At 43.4% G+C, this 15477-nt stretch overlaps 1 protein-coding gene across 1 annotated transcript; it reads right to left on the bottom strand.

Annotated features, from left to right (window-relative positions):
* Positions 1-4247: 4247 nt before the first annotated feature.
* gpx8 (glutathione peroxidase 8 (putative)) lies at positions 4248-5445 on the bottom strand (the record flags this gene model as incomplete). The annotated part of the gene is made up of 3 exons (XM_080532676.1): positions 4248-4411; positions 4821-5082; positions 5239-5445. The coding sequence occupies 3 exons, from the start codon at positions 5443-5445 to the stop codon at positions 4248-4250; spliced, it is 633 nt and encodes a 210-aa protein (XP_080388802.1).
* Positions 5446-15477: the final 10032 nt, after the last annotated feature.

Here is a 15477-nt window from a genome sequence, read left to right on the forward strand (position 1 = left end):
GCTAGAGCCCGCGGACACGAGCCTCTGTTTCTAGGGTTGCCTAGCTTCCATGCCCCTGACTACAACACAATCATATTAAGAGTGAAGTTATTTTATAATAATATTAGAGTGAGGTTCTTTTTTGCGACACTCGGCCAAACATTTTAGGCTGTTGTCATGATTATTCTATATTTTAAAAATCCCTGTTCAACTCATCACGTTATTTCCTTTTAGTTTGGGCATCTAACCAATATCCGATATAAGAACCGATATCGTATACTATCACCTTTGTCTGTTTGGACATTTGTGTTATAATTGTGTTATAATGATAGCCTATAATACGAGGCCAACATGTTATTTGATAGGCGCCTGTATGGAGCCCAGAGCAGATAAAACAAACACATAATATCAATATCAAAGGATTACACGACGGAACACCAACAAACAATTATGTAATTATGAAGTAATATAATGTAATAATATGTGATACATATTATTATTATTATATTATTATTATTATTATTAGAATCCTTATTTTATTATTGACTGTCATGAGCCTATAGCCTAGGTCTGAAATTACATAATGTATCATATTTCCTATTTCTAGACAGTAGTTATATTGCCTATTTCATAAGGGCGTGATACCAAGTCGTTTTTTCCTATTTGTTTTCTGTACAAACAAAGGTTTGACATAATTCAGGTCTGACAATGTTCCATTTCAGTAAATTGTGATCAATAATCTAGCCTATGCAAACTTATCGTTGCATTCCAATTGAGAATGTTTCCATAAACATAGCCCATTCAATATTGACTGTCGCAGACAGAACTCATCAAACACCGCCAATAGCCTATAACACTCTTTTCCGAGTCGACTCTTTAAATCAAATATTTACATGTGGCAGTTCGCGCTTGTTCCCAGGGAAACAACCACGCTTCTTTTAGGGAATTCGTGGTTTTGACGAGGAAAGACCTCCCGTATCCTCCAATGGCGTGCCGGGTAAAGTGCTTCCCGCTCTCCCATCCGCCGGTGTGTGTATTTATAGAGTACCTGCCGCAGTGGAACAGGACAGGTGCGCCAGTCTGACAGGCGGCTCACGTCAGGTACACTCTAAGGACATTGTGAATTCGAATTTCCTAGCATTATGGAATGGAAGTTAAAGCGATATTACCGTTTTAAAGTAAAAACCGAGGACACAGTACTTTGGGTAAGTACAGTAGGCCTACATTAGAATAATTATTTTACTGCATTCTGTAACCGTCGATTTAAATCAAGTCTTCTAAAATAATGTCACTTTCATGGTCAGGAAAATATCATGAGAAGACTGCTGAGAGATATCGTGTGTAAAAGAAGACATTGCTCATTCAAAGCTTTGGCACTAAAGGTAAGGAGTTATTAATAACCTGGAAAGTTAAGTGTTAGTATAAGTGGCATGTTTGGGTAGATTTTGGTTCCAGTGCTCAAAGGAAAGACAGTGACATAGTGAGAGGATGATGACAGTGTGGCAGTGTACTGCTGCTGGCTGAATATGATAGACAGCTGTTAGCTACACTCCTCACTGTTGTGATCTGAAGCCCAGCTTTAAAGGACAAGGACACGTTGCTAATTGCTAAAAAATGTTTGACCAATAGAATAATAAAGGTTGGGTATGCGTGACATTGAGTGTAAAAGGGGAAGAGATGGGCTGATGTGAAATTGTGACTTGTGGTAGTAATGTCGGCCTAGTTCTGTCCTTGGCAGCCGCTTGCACTTTGACATCTGTTGCCCACTCAGCTCAACTTCACCAACCCCCCCCCCCCCCCCCCGCTCTCTCCCACCCAGCCCCCCCCCCTCTCTCCCACCCCACCCCCCCTCTCTCCCACCCAACCCGCTCCCACCGAAACTTCTCCCACCCAAAGCCCTCCCACCAATGCATAGACCCATGAGTGTTTCCAGAGTATTTATTTAGGTGGGTATGTGTGCATATAGGCCTATACATTGTTATAACGTGGTGTCAATGTAAAGTTAGGTTTATAAAGAAGCAATGCAATGTTAAGGGCTACAATAGATGCAATGTGACTGGTTAGGAGGCAGTGCAATGTTAGCTGGCTCTACATCTTGTCAGCTCACACTATGCTGTTACCTAACCACTCACCCAAAACTGTGCATATGGATTCATTCTACATTCATCCTACATCCACATCAGCTGGGCTGGATGTCAACTCCTCACACCAAAGAGTACATTGCCTGCTATGAGTAGAGTATCAACTGGAATATTCACCCATGTACAGTATAACCATTTGTCAAGATTGCCCAGATTCAGTCTTTGAGGGTCAGGTGCATAACTGTAAGGTGCAGTTGATAGACCTATTGATACAATAAGGTAATAAATCGCTCTACGAGTAGAGGGCTGCAAGGGAATTTTCCTGGATGCACAGTGTACAGGTTTACAGTTTACAGGTTGTTCGCCCTTGCTTGCTTGCGTGTTCTGTCATCATGTGGTTTTAAATGTCCATCTTAGTTGTTGCTTTATCTTCTTTACTCTCTGTGAAGCGCATTGGGTCACATTTTGTGAGAAATGTGCTATAGGCCTACAAATAAAACTTGATTTGATTTAATGGATATGCACCAAGTACGGCCTCTCTCATCAGCTGATTGGCACTGTTGAGGAAGCTACTCTGAAAACGTACAGTATTTAACTAGATTAACAATTAGAAAGACATTGAACTACACTAAAGCTACGATTGAGACAAGTAGGCCTATAGTTTGTCAGTTTCCATGTAGTGAACTACTTTTAAAGTAGCTTTAGTTTGACAAACTATAGGCCTATTTGACTCAATTGTAGCTTTAGTGTAGTTCAACGTCTTTCTAATTGGTCATTTCAGAGAATTTCTGTCAAATTCAATTATTAAACACACAACAGTCAGTTACTGTAAGATGACCAGTCCATGTGAAAGAAAACGTGTGACTGAAATTCTCTGAAATCACGGGAAGAGAAGAAGTTGGTGAGGTGGAGAAAAGTGGGGAGACCAGAGGCAGTGAGGAAATTGAAGTTCAAGGGCTGGAATCACAGTTTAATTCCAATGTTTTCAGTTTAGTTTTCTTTGGGAAGAATGTATTAAGTACTGACAGTAGCTTACTACACTGCTACATGGCAAAAACAATACAAAAGACTACAAGGATTTAAATGCAGTTAAACTTGAAGTTGAAGTTGAAGTACCTGTAGTGGAACTACTCCTCAACACTGCTGGTTGGGTGGCTGGAAGGCAGTGTCTTGTTAGCTGGTTGGTTTTGCTTTGCCAGCTTACCTGCTGCTGCCCTCTGACTGCCCATGCTAACCCTCCAGAGGTTCCACTGTACCACCAATTCAACTCTGCAATCTCACGCTTCAGCCTAAATCTGGTATTGGCTATACCAATGATCATTTGTATCAATTTACAGTGCAAACAATGCCAACAAACTCACTGTATTAGGGTTTACACAGTGAGATGTTAGCATATACAACGCTTCACTTTATTAGGATTTAAACAGTGAGATCTTAGCATACAATGCTACACTGTAGCTATCCTGTGTCATGATGAGGCAGTGCTGTGTTAGCAGGCTGTTTTGGGTTCAGCCGCTACGCATACTTCCATATCAGGGCATGTGACGACCTACACTGTCAATAACTGATGAATAAACACATTTATCAATCAACCATTCCTGTAAAAGACACACACACACGGCCCTCCAGTTGAATAGATATAGTGGTTGGTTAGACTCTGTCTCGACAGGCTTTATACTTTGGGTTTATTGTCTTTGTCATCTCCCTACAGATTATTTATGTGAATGAAATGCAACTAGCAATTATGAGTGCTGGAAACTTGTTCTATTGACATCCTCACTGTATCGATAGTGATATATTGTTGTTTGACTTCCTACTGACAAATGTACTTATTGTAAGTTGCTTTGGACAAAAGCGTCTGCTAAATGCCCTAAATATATAGTCAATGGAGAACAACCTAATCCCTCTCCTTCAAACCAGACATGCACACGTACACGTACACGTACACACACGCGCACGAGCACGCGCACACGCACACGCACACGCACACACACACACACACACACACACACACACACACACACACACACACACACACACACACTCAGCTCTTATTCTAGTCCTGCCTTCCATTGTCATCATTTTGAAAGTATTCTGAAATGTCCCCAGGATAGAAACAGTTGTGAGAGCGTCATGGTGTTGTTCAGAGGAGACATCTGTCTGCTGCCTCCCGCTGTCCTCAGACCCTCACAGCTCCGCCCTTCTCTTCAGGATGATCTGGCGGACCAGCACGGTCACCTCTTGACGCACGCTGTCCATGGGTTCTTCAGGTCGCCACAACCGAACAACTTTCCCTTCCGGACTTACTAGAAACTTCCAGAAATTCCACTTGGGAATTTTCTGCACAGAATCTGCATGAGGTCACAGAGAAACACCAATTATTTCCATTATGATTCTGAACCATCACTCCCTATTATCCTGTCCAGTGTATTATTATTATTATTATTATTATTATGTATTATTTATGATAGCAATCGTAAGGCTGCTGGTTCTATCCTCGCCTCAGGAGGGAGCTGCATGTGCCCCTGAGCAAGACACTTAACCCCTAATTACTCCAGGGGCGCTGATTATGGCTGACCCTGTGACTAGAGCAAAAAATACAAAATTCCAACAATTGATTGACAAGTTGATTGCATGGCAAATAAAACATTATTATTATAATTATTATTATTATTATTATTATTATTGTAACAAACGCCCCTGATTCCTAATGTTGATAGGGATTTACATTCAGACCAAGAGTCCGTGCTATTTGATTACCTGTGATGAATTTGAAGGCAGGGTCCGCTTCTGAGCCCATTATTTTAATCTTACTGAAAATGGGGAACGTGACGCCGAAGCTTGACTTGGCGTAGGCCTCGATGTCACGGCTGGTCCCAAGTTCCGTGTCCCCAAAGTGTCCACAGGGAAACGCCAGCACGTTGAAATGCGACGTCCCTAACTCTCTGTGGAGTTGCTGCAGGGAAACATAGTTGCTCTCAGTATCCTCGCTGTGACTCGCCACGTTTACAACCAGAGATGCCTGCGTACGGGAGAATGTGGAAGACTCAACATTTATGACTCAATTACAATTAAAACACTGAAAGAACATATTACTTACGGCACTATTGACTACTTATGAGTCAGACACAGCATTACTGCACTTTGTGACTTTATTTGACACTGTTTTCTGACTTACTTTGCCTCGGTACCTCTCCAATGAAACGATTCTCCCTTTTGCGTCCTTCACATCAAACGAATAAAAATCTTTCGGCTTTTTTAACGTGTCAAATTTGGTCTGCAGTAGAAATAAGCATCCCATCCCTATCGTCATACTCATGAGAACCGTGAACATTCGGACTTTTGGGGCCGAGGACTTGGTAGGATAGCCCCCTAAAGCCTCCATCTTGGAGGAGGAAAAGCGAACCTTGGGCGGTCGCATAGCGGAGGAGGTCCGCTTGGATCACATTTCACAATAAGGGGCGAGACCTTGGGTCGGTTTCGTGGCTGAACTATTCATAATAACATGAATTGTGTTTACTATTAATTTCAAATGTATGGTTCAAGACCTGTCAAGCGTCTAGCGGAATGTGTTTTTATATTCTTTCAGACGAGCAATGATGCACCGCACACCTCTTACAGACGCTTCAAGAGTCGGATAGTGCGGCGGCTGAGCGCAAAGCATCCAGTTGCCAGCAGCCCTGTGGGCAGGGGAGGGCAGTGTGACTTTGATACGGTGTGTCAGAGATTACCCATTGACTCGCCGCCAGGGGGCGCCGCACACTCAAAAACGGTGGCACAAGAGGACACGGAGTCAAGTCATCAAGGTGTTGCTCGCTATTCAGGCCTGGGTCGAAATGGTATTATTTCAATTAAAGGCTCTCTCAGTAATTGAACATTTGAAAATATGTGTAGTTGAATATTGGATTGTATTTGAAACATCAGTTATAAGTATCTTAACAGTATTTTCAATGAAGGGTTTAGAATTAGCTTGATATATTTAGAATCCTATTTTTTATTTTATTTTATTTTTTATTTATTTTAACTTATTTCACATTTCAATAGTGTCATGCAGATCAAGAATGGAGAGAGTCCCATTGCATCTTTTTAAAAACGTGATTAATTAATCAACGTTTCTGCACCCAGTGCCTTGTTTGCACTTTGGTTAGACATGTTGTCTTAACTCCTCTCAATGACGTTGTGCTGCCCTTACATCAAAGGTCACGTATACATATGTAGCAGTCAGTCAGTCATGTGCATGTTTGTTGGTGTCATGGTTTTAAGCTGACATTCTTCTGTGATCTTGGTTTGTCAGAGACGGCTCTGGAGGTCAAATGGCTACACAGTGATGACACTGGACGTGTCATAGCATCCAACACAGATGGAAGAAATGTCGCCGAACATGTCTGTTTGGTAAGATCACTGTGTTTTATAGACACTCTCTGTAAGTGAAGGTGTAGTGCCTATGTATGCACACTACAAAGAAATAAACTCCATTCATATCCATAACCTCCTGGTTATTTACCGTTGCCATTAAGTCTGTACACCAGGGACGTGCCGTCCATATAAGCAGAGGTAAGCAGTGCTTACCCAACGAAAAAATAAAAAAGGACCGTGAAAATATTTAAATAAAAGTGCATGTAACCGTTTGTTTGTTTTCATTAAAAGAGTCGTATTTTAGGTCCCAGGGCAGCAGGAGTCATTCATTTTGACGTTGCATTTTAAGCGCCACCTGTAGGAGTAAGCACTCCCTACTCTGCATTGCGTTGCATATAAGCACTCCTCTCTCTGCTTTCCCTCGCGTACATTCGAATGCGTGAACATTTATTTTTTATTTTTTTCCGATGCCTCAGCCCGCTGTTTAATGTTGCCAGGGTAAGCATGCTTACAGCCAATCAGTATAGGTCTTTCATTCCGATAAGAGCTACTGATTGGCTCTTATCACTTTCAAGTTCACTTAACATTTCACCTTACTTTCTCTCGCCCGGCAGAATAGCTTATGCCAGCTAGCTCAAACGATCTAAATAATAATAATCAATAAGGATAACTTGCTTGATTTTGTGAATATGGACATTACTCTCAGCGACCTAAAGGGATTTCGTAGACTGGACTGGACTGGAAAAACAGAACTACTGGCTAAAGGCCGCCCGGGAGAGTCGCTAGGGGCTCCAGCAAGCCTGGTATGAGCGGTGTATATGATTTATATGATTGGCGAGGCTGGTGGCGATCTGTGCTTGTTTATATGGTTTGATGTGATGTCAAGTGCCTGTGTGACAAAGTGTGAAAAGAAAGTGTGTTGTGAGTTTACTATGGAGGATGGAAATGGTGTGTGTCTGTGTTGTGCGTGTGTGCGTTTGCGATGTTGAAACTGGACTTGTAGATTTCAGCAGGCTGGCTACTTGAAAATATCTTTGAACAATGAGCACCCCTGATATAGTCGAAACTGGCAACTGTTTTTTTTGTTTTTGGTAATCTGATCACAAAGTGACACTATCGTTTATTAGCGGGTTCTAGGGCATCAAAATTGCATTTCCTTGAAACTGCGTTCACTGATAGCGTGTATGTGTAATTACGTGTATTTCTATATCTTATGCTTACCCAATCTAAAAGCTCACGGCACGTGCCTGCTGTACACAGTATCAATTATGACTGCAATCATGATTCCATTGAAGTCTAGCTTTGAAAAGCAAATTCAGATTTTGGGTCAATCGACACATTTTCAGAGAGTTCTCTATTTATGAGGCAACACTTTAGTGAGATCACACCCTCTGTGGAAGGACACTATCCACCATGTCACTAAATAAGCAGTGTCTCTATGGCATCACTACTACTGAAGGTGAATGTCTCTATGGCATCACTAGTACTGAAGGTGAATGTCTCTATGGCATCACTAGTACTGAAGGTGAATGTCTCTATGGCATCACTAGTACTGAAGGTGAATGTCGCTATGGCATCACTAGTTCTAGATGCGAATGTCTCTATGACATCACTAGTACTGGAGGTGAATGTCTCTATGACATCACTAGTACTGGAGGTGAGTGTCTCTATGGCACCACTAGTACTGGAGGTGAATGTGTCCATGACATTACTAGTACTGAAGGTGAGTGTCTCTATGGCATCAATAGTACTGGAGGTGAATGTCTCTATGACATCACTAGTACTGGAGGTGAATGTCTCTATGGCACCACTAGTACTGGAGGTGAATGTCTCTATGGCACCACTAGTACTGGAGGTGAATGTCTCTATGTCATCACTAGTACTGGAGGTGAGTGTCTCTATGGCATCACTAGTACTGGAGGTGAGTGTCTCCATGGCATCACTAGTACTGGAGGTGAGTGTCTCTATGGCATCACTAGTACTGGAGGTGAATGTGTCTATGGCATCACTAGTACTGGAGGTGAAAGTCTCTATGTCATCACTAGTACTGGAGGTGAATGTCTCTATGTCATCACTAGTACTGGAGGTGAGTGTCTCTATGGCATCACTAGTACTGGAGGTGAGTGTCTCTATGTCATCACTAGTACTGGAGGTGAGTGTCTCTATGGCATCACTAGTACTGGAGGTGAATGTCTCTATGTCATCACTAGTACTGGAGGTGACTGTCACTATGGCATCACTAGTACTGGAGGTGAGTGTCTCCATGGCATCACTAGTACTGGAGGTGAGTGTCTCTATGGCATCACTAGTACTGGAGGTGAATGTGTCTATGGCATCACTACTACTGGAGGTGAATGTCTCTATGTCATTACTAGTACTGGAGGTGAGTTTCTCCATGGCATCACTAGTACTAGAGGTGAATGTCTCTATGGCATCACTAGTACTGGAGGTGAATGTCTCTATGGCATCACTAGTACTGGAGGTGAATGTCTCTATGTCATCACTAGTACTGGAGGTGAATGTCTCTATGTCATCACTAGTAATGGAGGTGAATGTCTCTATGTCATCACTAGTACTGGAGGTGAATGTCTCTATGGCATCACTAGTACTGGAGGTGAATGTCTCCATGGCATCACTAGTACTGGAGGTGAATGTCTCTATGGCATCACTAGTACTGGAGGTGAATGTTTCTATGGCATCACTAGTACTGGAGGTGAATGTCTCTATGTCACCACTAGTACTGGAGGTGAATGTCTCTATTTCATCACTAGTACTGGAGGTGAGTGTCTCTATGGCACCACTAGTACTGGAGGTGAATGTCTCTATGGCATCACTAGTACTGGAGGTGAATGTTTCTATGTCACCACTAGTACTGGAGGTGAATGTCTCTATTTCATCACTAGTACTGGAGGTGAGTGTCTCTATGGCATCACTAGTACTGGAGGTGAATGTCTCCATGGCATCACTATAACTGGAGGTGAATGTCTCTATGGCATCAATAGTACTGGAGGTGAATGTCTCTATGGCATCACTAGTACTGGAGGTGAACGTGTCTATGGCATCACTAGTACTGGAGGTGAGTGTCTCTATGGCATCACTAGTACTGGAGGTGAATGTCTCTACGACATCACTAGTACTGGAAGTGAATGTCTATGTCATCACTAGTACTGGAGGTGAGTGTCTCTATGGCATCACTAGTACTGGAGGTGAGTGTCTCCATGACATCACTAGTACTGGAGGTGAGTGCCTCTATGGCATCACTAGTACTGGAGGTGAATGTGTCTATGGCATCACTAGTACTGGAGGTGAATGTCTCTATGACATCACTAGTACTGGAGGTGAATGTCTCTATGTCATCACTAGTACTGGAGGTGAATGTGTCTATGACATCACTAGTACTGGAGGTGAATGTCACTATGACATCATTAGTACTGGAGGTGAATGTCTCTATCGCATCACTAGTACTGGAGGTGAGTGTCTCTATGGCATCACTAGTACTGGAGGTGAGTGTCTCCATGGCATCACTAGTACTGGAGGTGATTGTCTCTATGGCATCACTAGTACTGGAGGTGAATGTGTCTATATCATCACTAGTACTGGAGGTGAATGTCTCTATGACATCATTAGTACTGGAGGTGAATGTCTCTATGACATCACTAGTACTGGAGGTGAATGTCTCTATGACATCACTAGTACTGGAGGTGAATGTCTCCATGGCATCACTAGTACTGGAGGTGAATGTCTCTATGGCATCACTAGCACTGGAGGTGAATGTCTCTATGGCATCACTAGTACTGGAGGTGAATGTGTCTATGGCATCACTAGTACTGGATGTGAATGTCTCTATGACATCACTAGTACTGGAGCTGAATGTCTCAATGGCATCACTAGTACTGGAGGTGAATGTCTCCATGGCATCACTAGTACTGGAGGTGAATGTCTCCATGGCATCACTAGTACTGGAGGTGAATGTCTCTATGGCATCACTAGTACTGGAGGTGAATGTCTCTATGGCATCACTAGTACTGTAGGTGAATGTCTCTATGGCATTACTAGTACTGGAGGTGAATGTCTCCATGGCATCACTAGTACTGGAGGTGAATGTCTCTATGACATCATTAGTACTAGAGGTGAATGTCTCTATGGCATCACTAGTACTGGAGGTGAGTGTCTCCATGGCATCACTAGTACTGGAGGTGACTGTCACTATGGCATCACTAGTACTGGGGGTGAATGTCTCTATGGCATCCCTATTACTGGAGGTGAGTTTCTCCATGGCATCACTAGTACTGGAGGTGAATGTCTCTATGGCATCACTAGTACTGGAGGTGAATGTCTCTATGGCATCCCTATTACTGGAGGTGAGTTTCTCCATGGCATCACTAGTACTGGAGGTGAATGTCTCTATGGCATCACTAGTACTGGAGGTGAATGTCTCTATGGCATCACTAGTACTGGAGGTGAATGTCTCTATGGCATCACTAGTACTGGAGGTGAATGTCTCTAAGTCATCACTAGTACTGGAGGTGAATGTCTCTATTTCATCACTAGTACTGGAGGTGAATGTCACTATGGCATCACTAGTACTCGGGGTGAGTGTCTCCATGGCATCACTAGTACTGGAGGTGAGTGTCTCTATGGCATCACTAGTACTGGAGGTGAATGTGTCTATGGCATCACTACTACTGGAGGTGAATGTCTCTATGTCATTACTAGTACTGGAGGTGAGTGTCTCTATGGCATCACTAGTACTGGAGGTGAATGTGTCTATGGCATCACTAGTACTGGAGGTGAATGTCTCTATGGCATCACTAGTACTGGAGGTGAATGTCTCTATGGCATCACTAGTACTGGAGGTGAATGTCTCTATGGCATCACTAGTACTGGAGGTGAATGTCTCTATGGCATCACTAGTACTGGAGGTGAATGTCTCTATGTCATCACTAGTACTGGAGGTGAATGTCTCTATTTCATCACTAGTACTGGAGGTGAGTGTCTCTATGGCATCACTAGTACTGGAGGTGAATGTCTCTATGTCATCAATAGTACTGGAGGTGAATGTCTCCATGGCATCACTATAACTGGAGGTGAATGTCTCTATGGCATCAATAGTACTGGAGGTGAATGTCTCTATGGCATCACTAGTACTGGAGGTGAATGTGTCTATGGCATCAATAGTACTGGAGGTGAGTGTCTCTATGGCACCACTAGTACTGGAGGTGAATGTGTCTATGGCATCACTAGTACTGGAGGTGAGTGTCTCTATGGCATCACTAATACTGGAGGTGAATGTCTCTATGACATCACTAGTACTGGAAGTGAATGTCTATGTCATCACTAGTACTGGAGGCGAGTGTCTCTATGGCATCACTAGTACTGGAGGTGAATGTCTCTATGGCATCACTAGTACTGGAGGTGAATGTCTCTATGGCATCACTAGTACTGGAGGTGAGTGCCTCTATGGCATCACTAGTACTGGAGGTGAATGTGTCTATGGCATCACTAGTACTGGAGGTGAATGTCTCTATGACATCACTAGTACTGGAGGTGAATGTCTCTATGTCATCACTAGTACTGGAGGTGAATGTGTCTATGACATCACTAGTACTGGAGGTGAATGTCTCTATGACATCATTAGTACTGGAGGTGAATGTCTCTATGTCATCACTAGTACTGGAGGTGAGTGTCTCTATGGCATCACTAGTACTGGAGGTGAATGTGTCTATGGCATCACTAGTACTGGAGGTGAGTGTCTCTATGGCATTACTAGTACTGGAGGTGAATGTGTCTATATCATCACTAGTACTGGAGGTGAATGTCTCTATGACATCATTAGTACTGGAGGTGAATGTCTCTATGACATCACTAGTACTGGAGGTGAATGTCTCTATGGCATCACTAGTACTGGAGGTGAATGTGTCTATGGCATCACTAGTACTGGAGGTGAGTGTCTCTATGGCATCACTAGTACTGGATGTGAATGTCTCTATGACATCACTAGTACTGGAGCTGAATGTCTCAATGGCATCACTAGTACTGGAGGTGAATGTCTCTATGGCATCACTAGGACTGGAGGTGAATGTCTCTATGGCATCACTAGTACTGTAGGTGAATGTCTCTATGGCATCACTAGTACTGGAGGTGAATGTCTCTATGGCATCCCTATTACTGGAGGTGAGTTTCTCCATGGCATCACTAGTACTGGAGGTGAATGTCTCTATGGCATCACTAGTACTGGAGGTGAATGTCTCCATGGCATCACTAGTACTGGAGGTGAATGTCTCCATGTCATGACTAGTACTGGAGGTGAATGTCTCTATGGCATCACTAGTACTGGAGGTGAATGTCTCTATGGCATCACTAGTACTGGAGGTGAATGTCTCCATGGCATCACTAGTACTGGAGGTGTATGTCTCTATGGCATCACTAGTACTGGAGGTGAATGTCTCTATGGCATCACTAGTACTGGAGGTGAATGTCTCTATGGCATCACTAGTACTGGAGGTGAATGTCTCTATGGCATCACTAGTACTGGAGGTGAATGTCTCTATGTCATCACTAGTACTGGAGGTGAATGTCTCTATTTCATCACTAGTACTGGAGGTGAGTGTCTCTATGGCATCACTAGTACTGGAGGTGAATGTCTCCATGGCATCACTATAACTGGAGGTGAATGTCTCTATGGCATCAATAGTACTGGAGGTGAATGTCTCTATGGCATCACTAGTACTGGAGGTGAATGTGTCTATGGCATCACTAGTACTGGAGGTGAGTGTCTCTATGGCATCACTAGTACTGGAGGTGAATGTCTCCATGGCATCACTAGTACTGGAGGTGAATTTCTCTATAACATCATTAGTACTGGAAGTGAATGTCTATGTCATCACTAGTACTGGAGGTGAATGTGTCTATGACATCACTAGTACTGGAGGTGAATGTCTCTATGGCATCACTAGTACTGGAGGTGAATGTCTCTATGACATCACTAGTACTGGAGGTGAATGTCTCTATGGCATCACTAGTACTGGAGGTGAGTGTCTCTATGGCATCACTAGTACTGGAGGTGAGTGTCTCCATGGCATCACTAGTACTGGAGGTGAGTGCCTCTATGGCATCACTAGTACTGCAGGTGAATGTGTCTATGGCATCACTAGTACTGGAGGTGAATGTCTCTATGACATCACTAGTACTGGAGGTGAATGTCTCTATGTCATCACTAGTACTGGAGGTGAATGTGTCTATGACATCACTAGTACTGGAGGTGAATGTCTCTATGACATCATTAGTACTGGAGGTGAATGTCTCTATGTCATCACTAGTACTGGAGGTGAGTGTCTCTATGGCATCACTAGTACTGGAGGTGAATGTCTCTATGGCATCACTAGTACTGGAGGTGAATGTCTCCATGGCATCACTAGTACTGGAGGTGAATGTCTCCATGGCATCACTAGTACTGGAGGTGATTGTCTCTATGGCATCACTAGTACTGGAGGTGAATGTGTCTATATCATCACTAGTACTGGAGGTGAATGTGTCTATGGCATCACTAGTACTGGAGGTGAGTGTCTCTATGGCATCACTAGTACTGGATGTGAATGTCTCTATGACATCACTAGTACTGGAGCTGAATGTCTCAATGGCATCACTAGTACTGGAGGTGAATGTCTCCATGGCATCACTAGTACTGGAGGTGAATGTCTCCATGGCATCACTAGTACTGGAGGTGAATGTCTCTATGGCATCACTAGGACTGGAGGTGAATGTCTCTATGGCATCACTAGTACTGGAGGTGAGTGTCTCCATGGCATCACTAGTACTTTAGGTGAATGTCTCTATGGCATCACTAGTACTGGAGGTGAATGTCTCTATCGCATCACTAGTACTGGAGGAGAATGTCTCTATGGCATCACTAGTACTGGAGGTGAATGTCTCTATCGCATCACTAGTACTGGAGGAGAATGTCTCTATCGCATCACTAGTACTGGAGGTGAATGTCTCTATGGCATCACTAGTACTGGAGGTGAATGTCTCTATGGCATCCCTAGTACTGGAGGTGAATGTCTCTATGGCATCACTAGTACTGTAGGTGAATGTCTCTATCGCATCACTAGTACTGGAGGAGAATGTCTCTATCGCATCACTAGTACTGGAGGAGAATGTCTCCATGGCATCACTAGAACTGGAGTTGAGTGTCTCCATGGCATCACTAGTACTGTAGGTGAATGTCTCTATGGCATCACTAGTACTGGAGGTGAGTGTCTCTATGGCATCACTAGTACTGGAAGTGAATGTGTCTATAGCATCACTAGTACTGGAGGTGAATGTCTCTATGACATCACTTGTACTAGAGGTGAATGTCTCTATGACATCACTAGTACTGGAGGTGAATGTCTCTATGGCATCACTAGTACTGGAGGTGAATGGCTCTATGGCATCACTAGTACTGGAGGTGAGTGTCTCTATGACATCACTAGTACTGGAGGTGAGTGTCTCTATGACATCACTAGTACTGGAGGTGAATGTCTCTATGGCATCACTAGTACTGGTGGTGAGTGTCTCCATGACATCACTAGTACTGGAGGTCAGTGTCTCCATGGCATCACTAGTACTGGAGGTGAGTGTCTCTATGGCATCACTGGTACTGGAGGTGAATGTGTCTATGGCATCACTAGTACTGGAGGTGAGTGTCTCTATGACATCACTACTACTGGAGGTGAATGTCTCTATGGCATCACTAGTACTGGAAGTGAATGTGTCTATAGCATCACTAGTACTGGAGGTGAATGTCTCTATGACATCACTTGTACTAGAGGTGAATGTCTCTATGACATCACTAGTACTGGAGGTGAATGTCTCTATGGCATCACTAGTACTGGAGGTGAGTGTCTCCATGGCATCACTAGTACTGGAGGTGAATGTCTCTATGACATCACTAGTACTGGAAGTGAATATCTCTCTGGCATCACTAGTACGGGAGGTGAATGTCTCTATGACATCACTAGTACTGGAGGTGAATGTCTCTATGTCATCACTAGTACTGGAGGTGAATGTCTCCATGGCA

This window comes from Nansenia antarctica (genome assembly GCF_963989245.1).
Source record: "Nansenia antarctica genome assembly, chromosome: 5".
Classification (NCBI taxonomy): Eukaryota; Metazoa; Chordata; class Actinopteri; order Argentiniformes; family Microstomatidae; genus Nansenia; species Nansenia antarctica.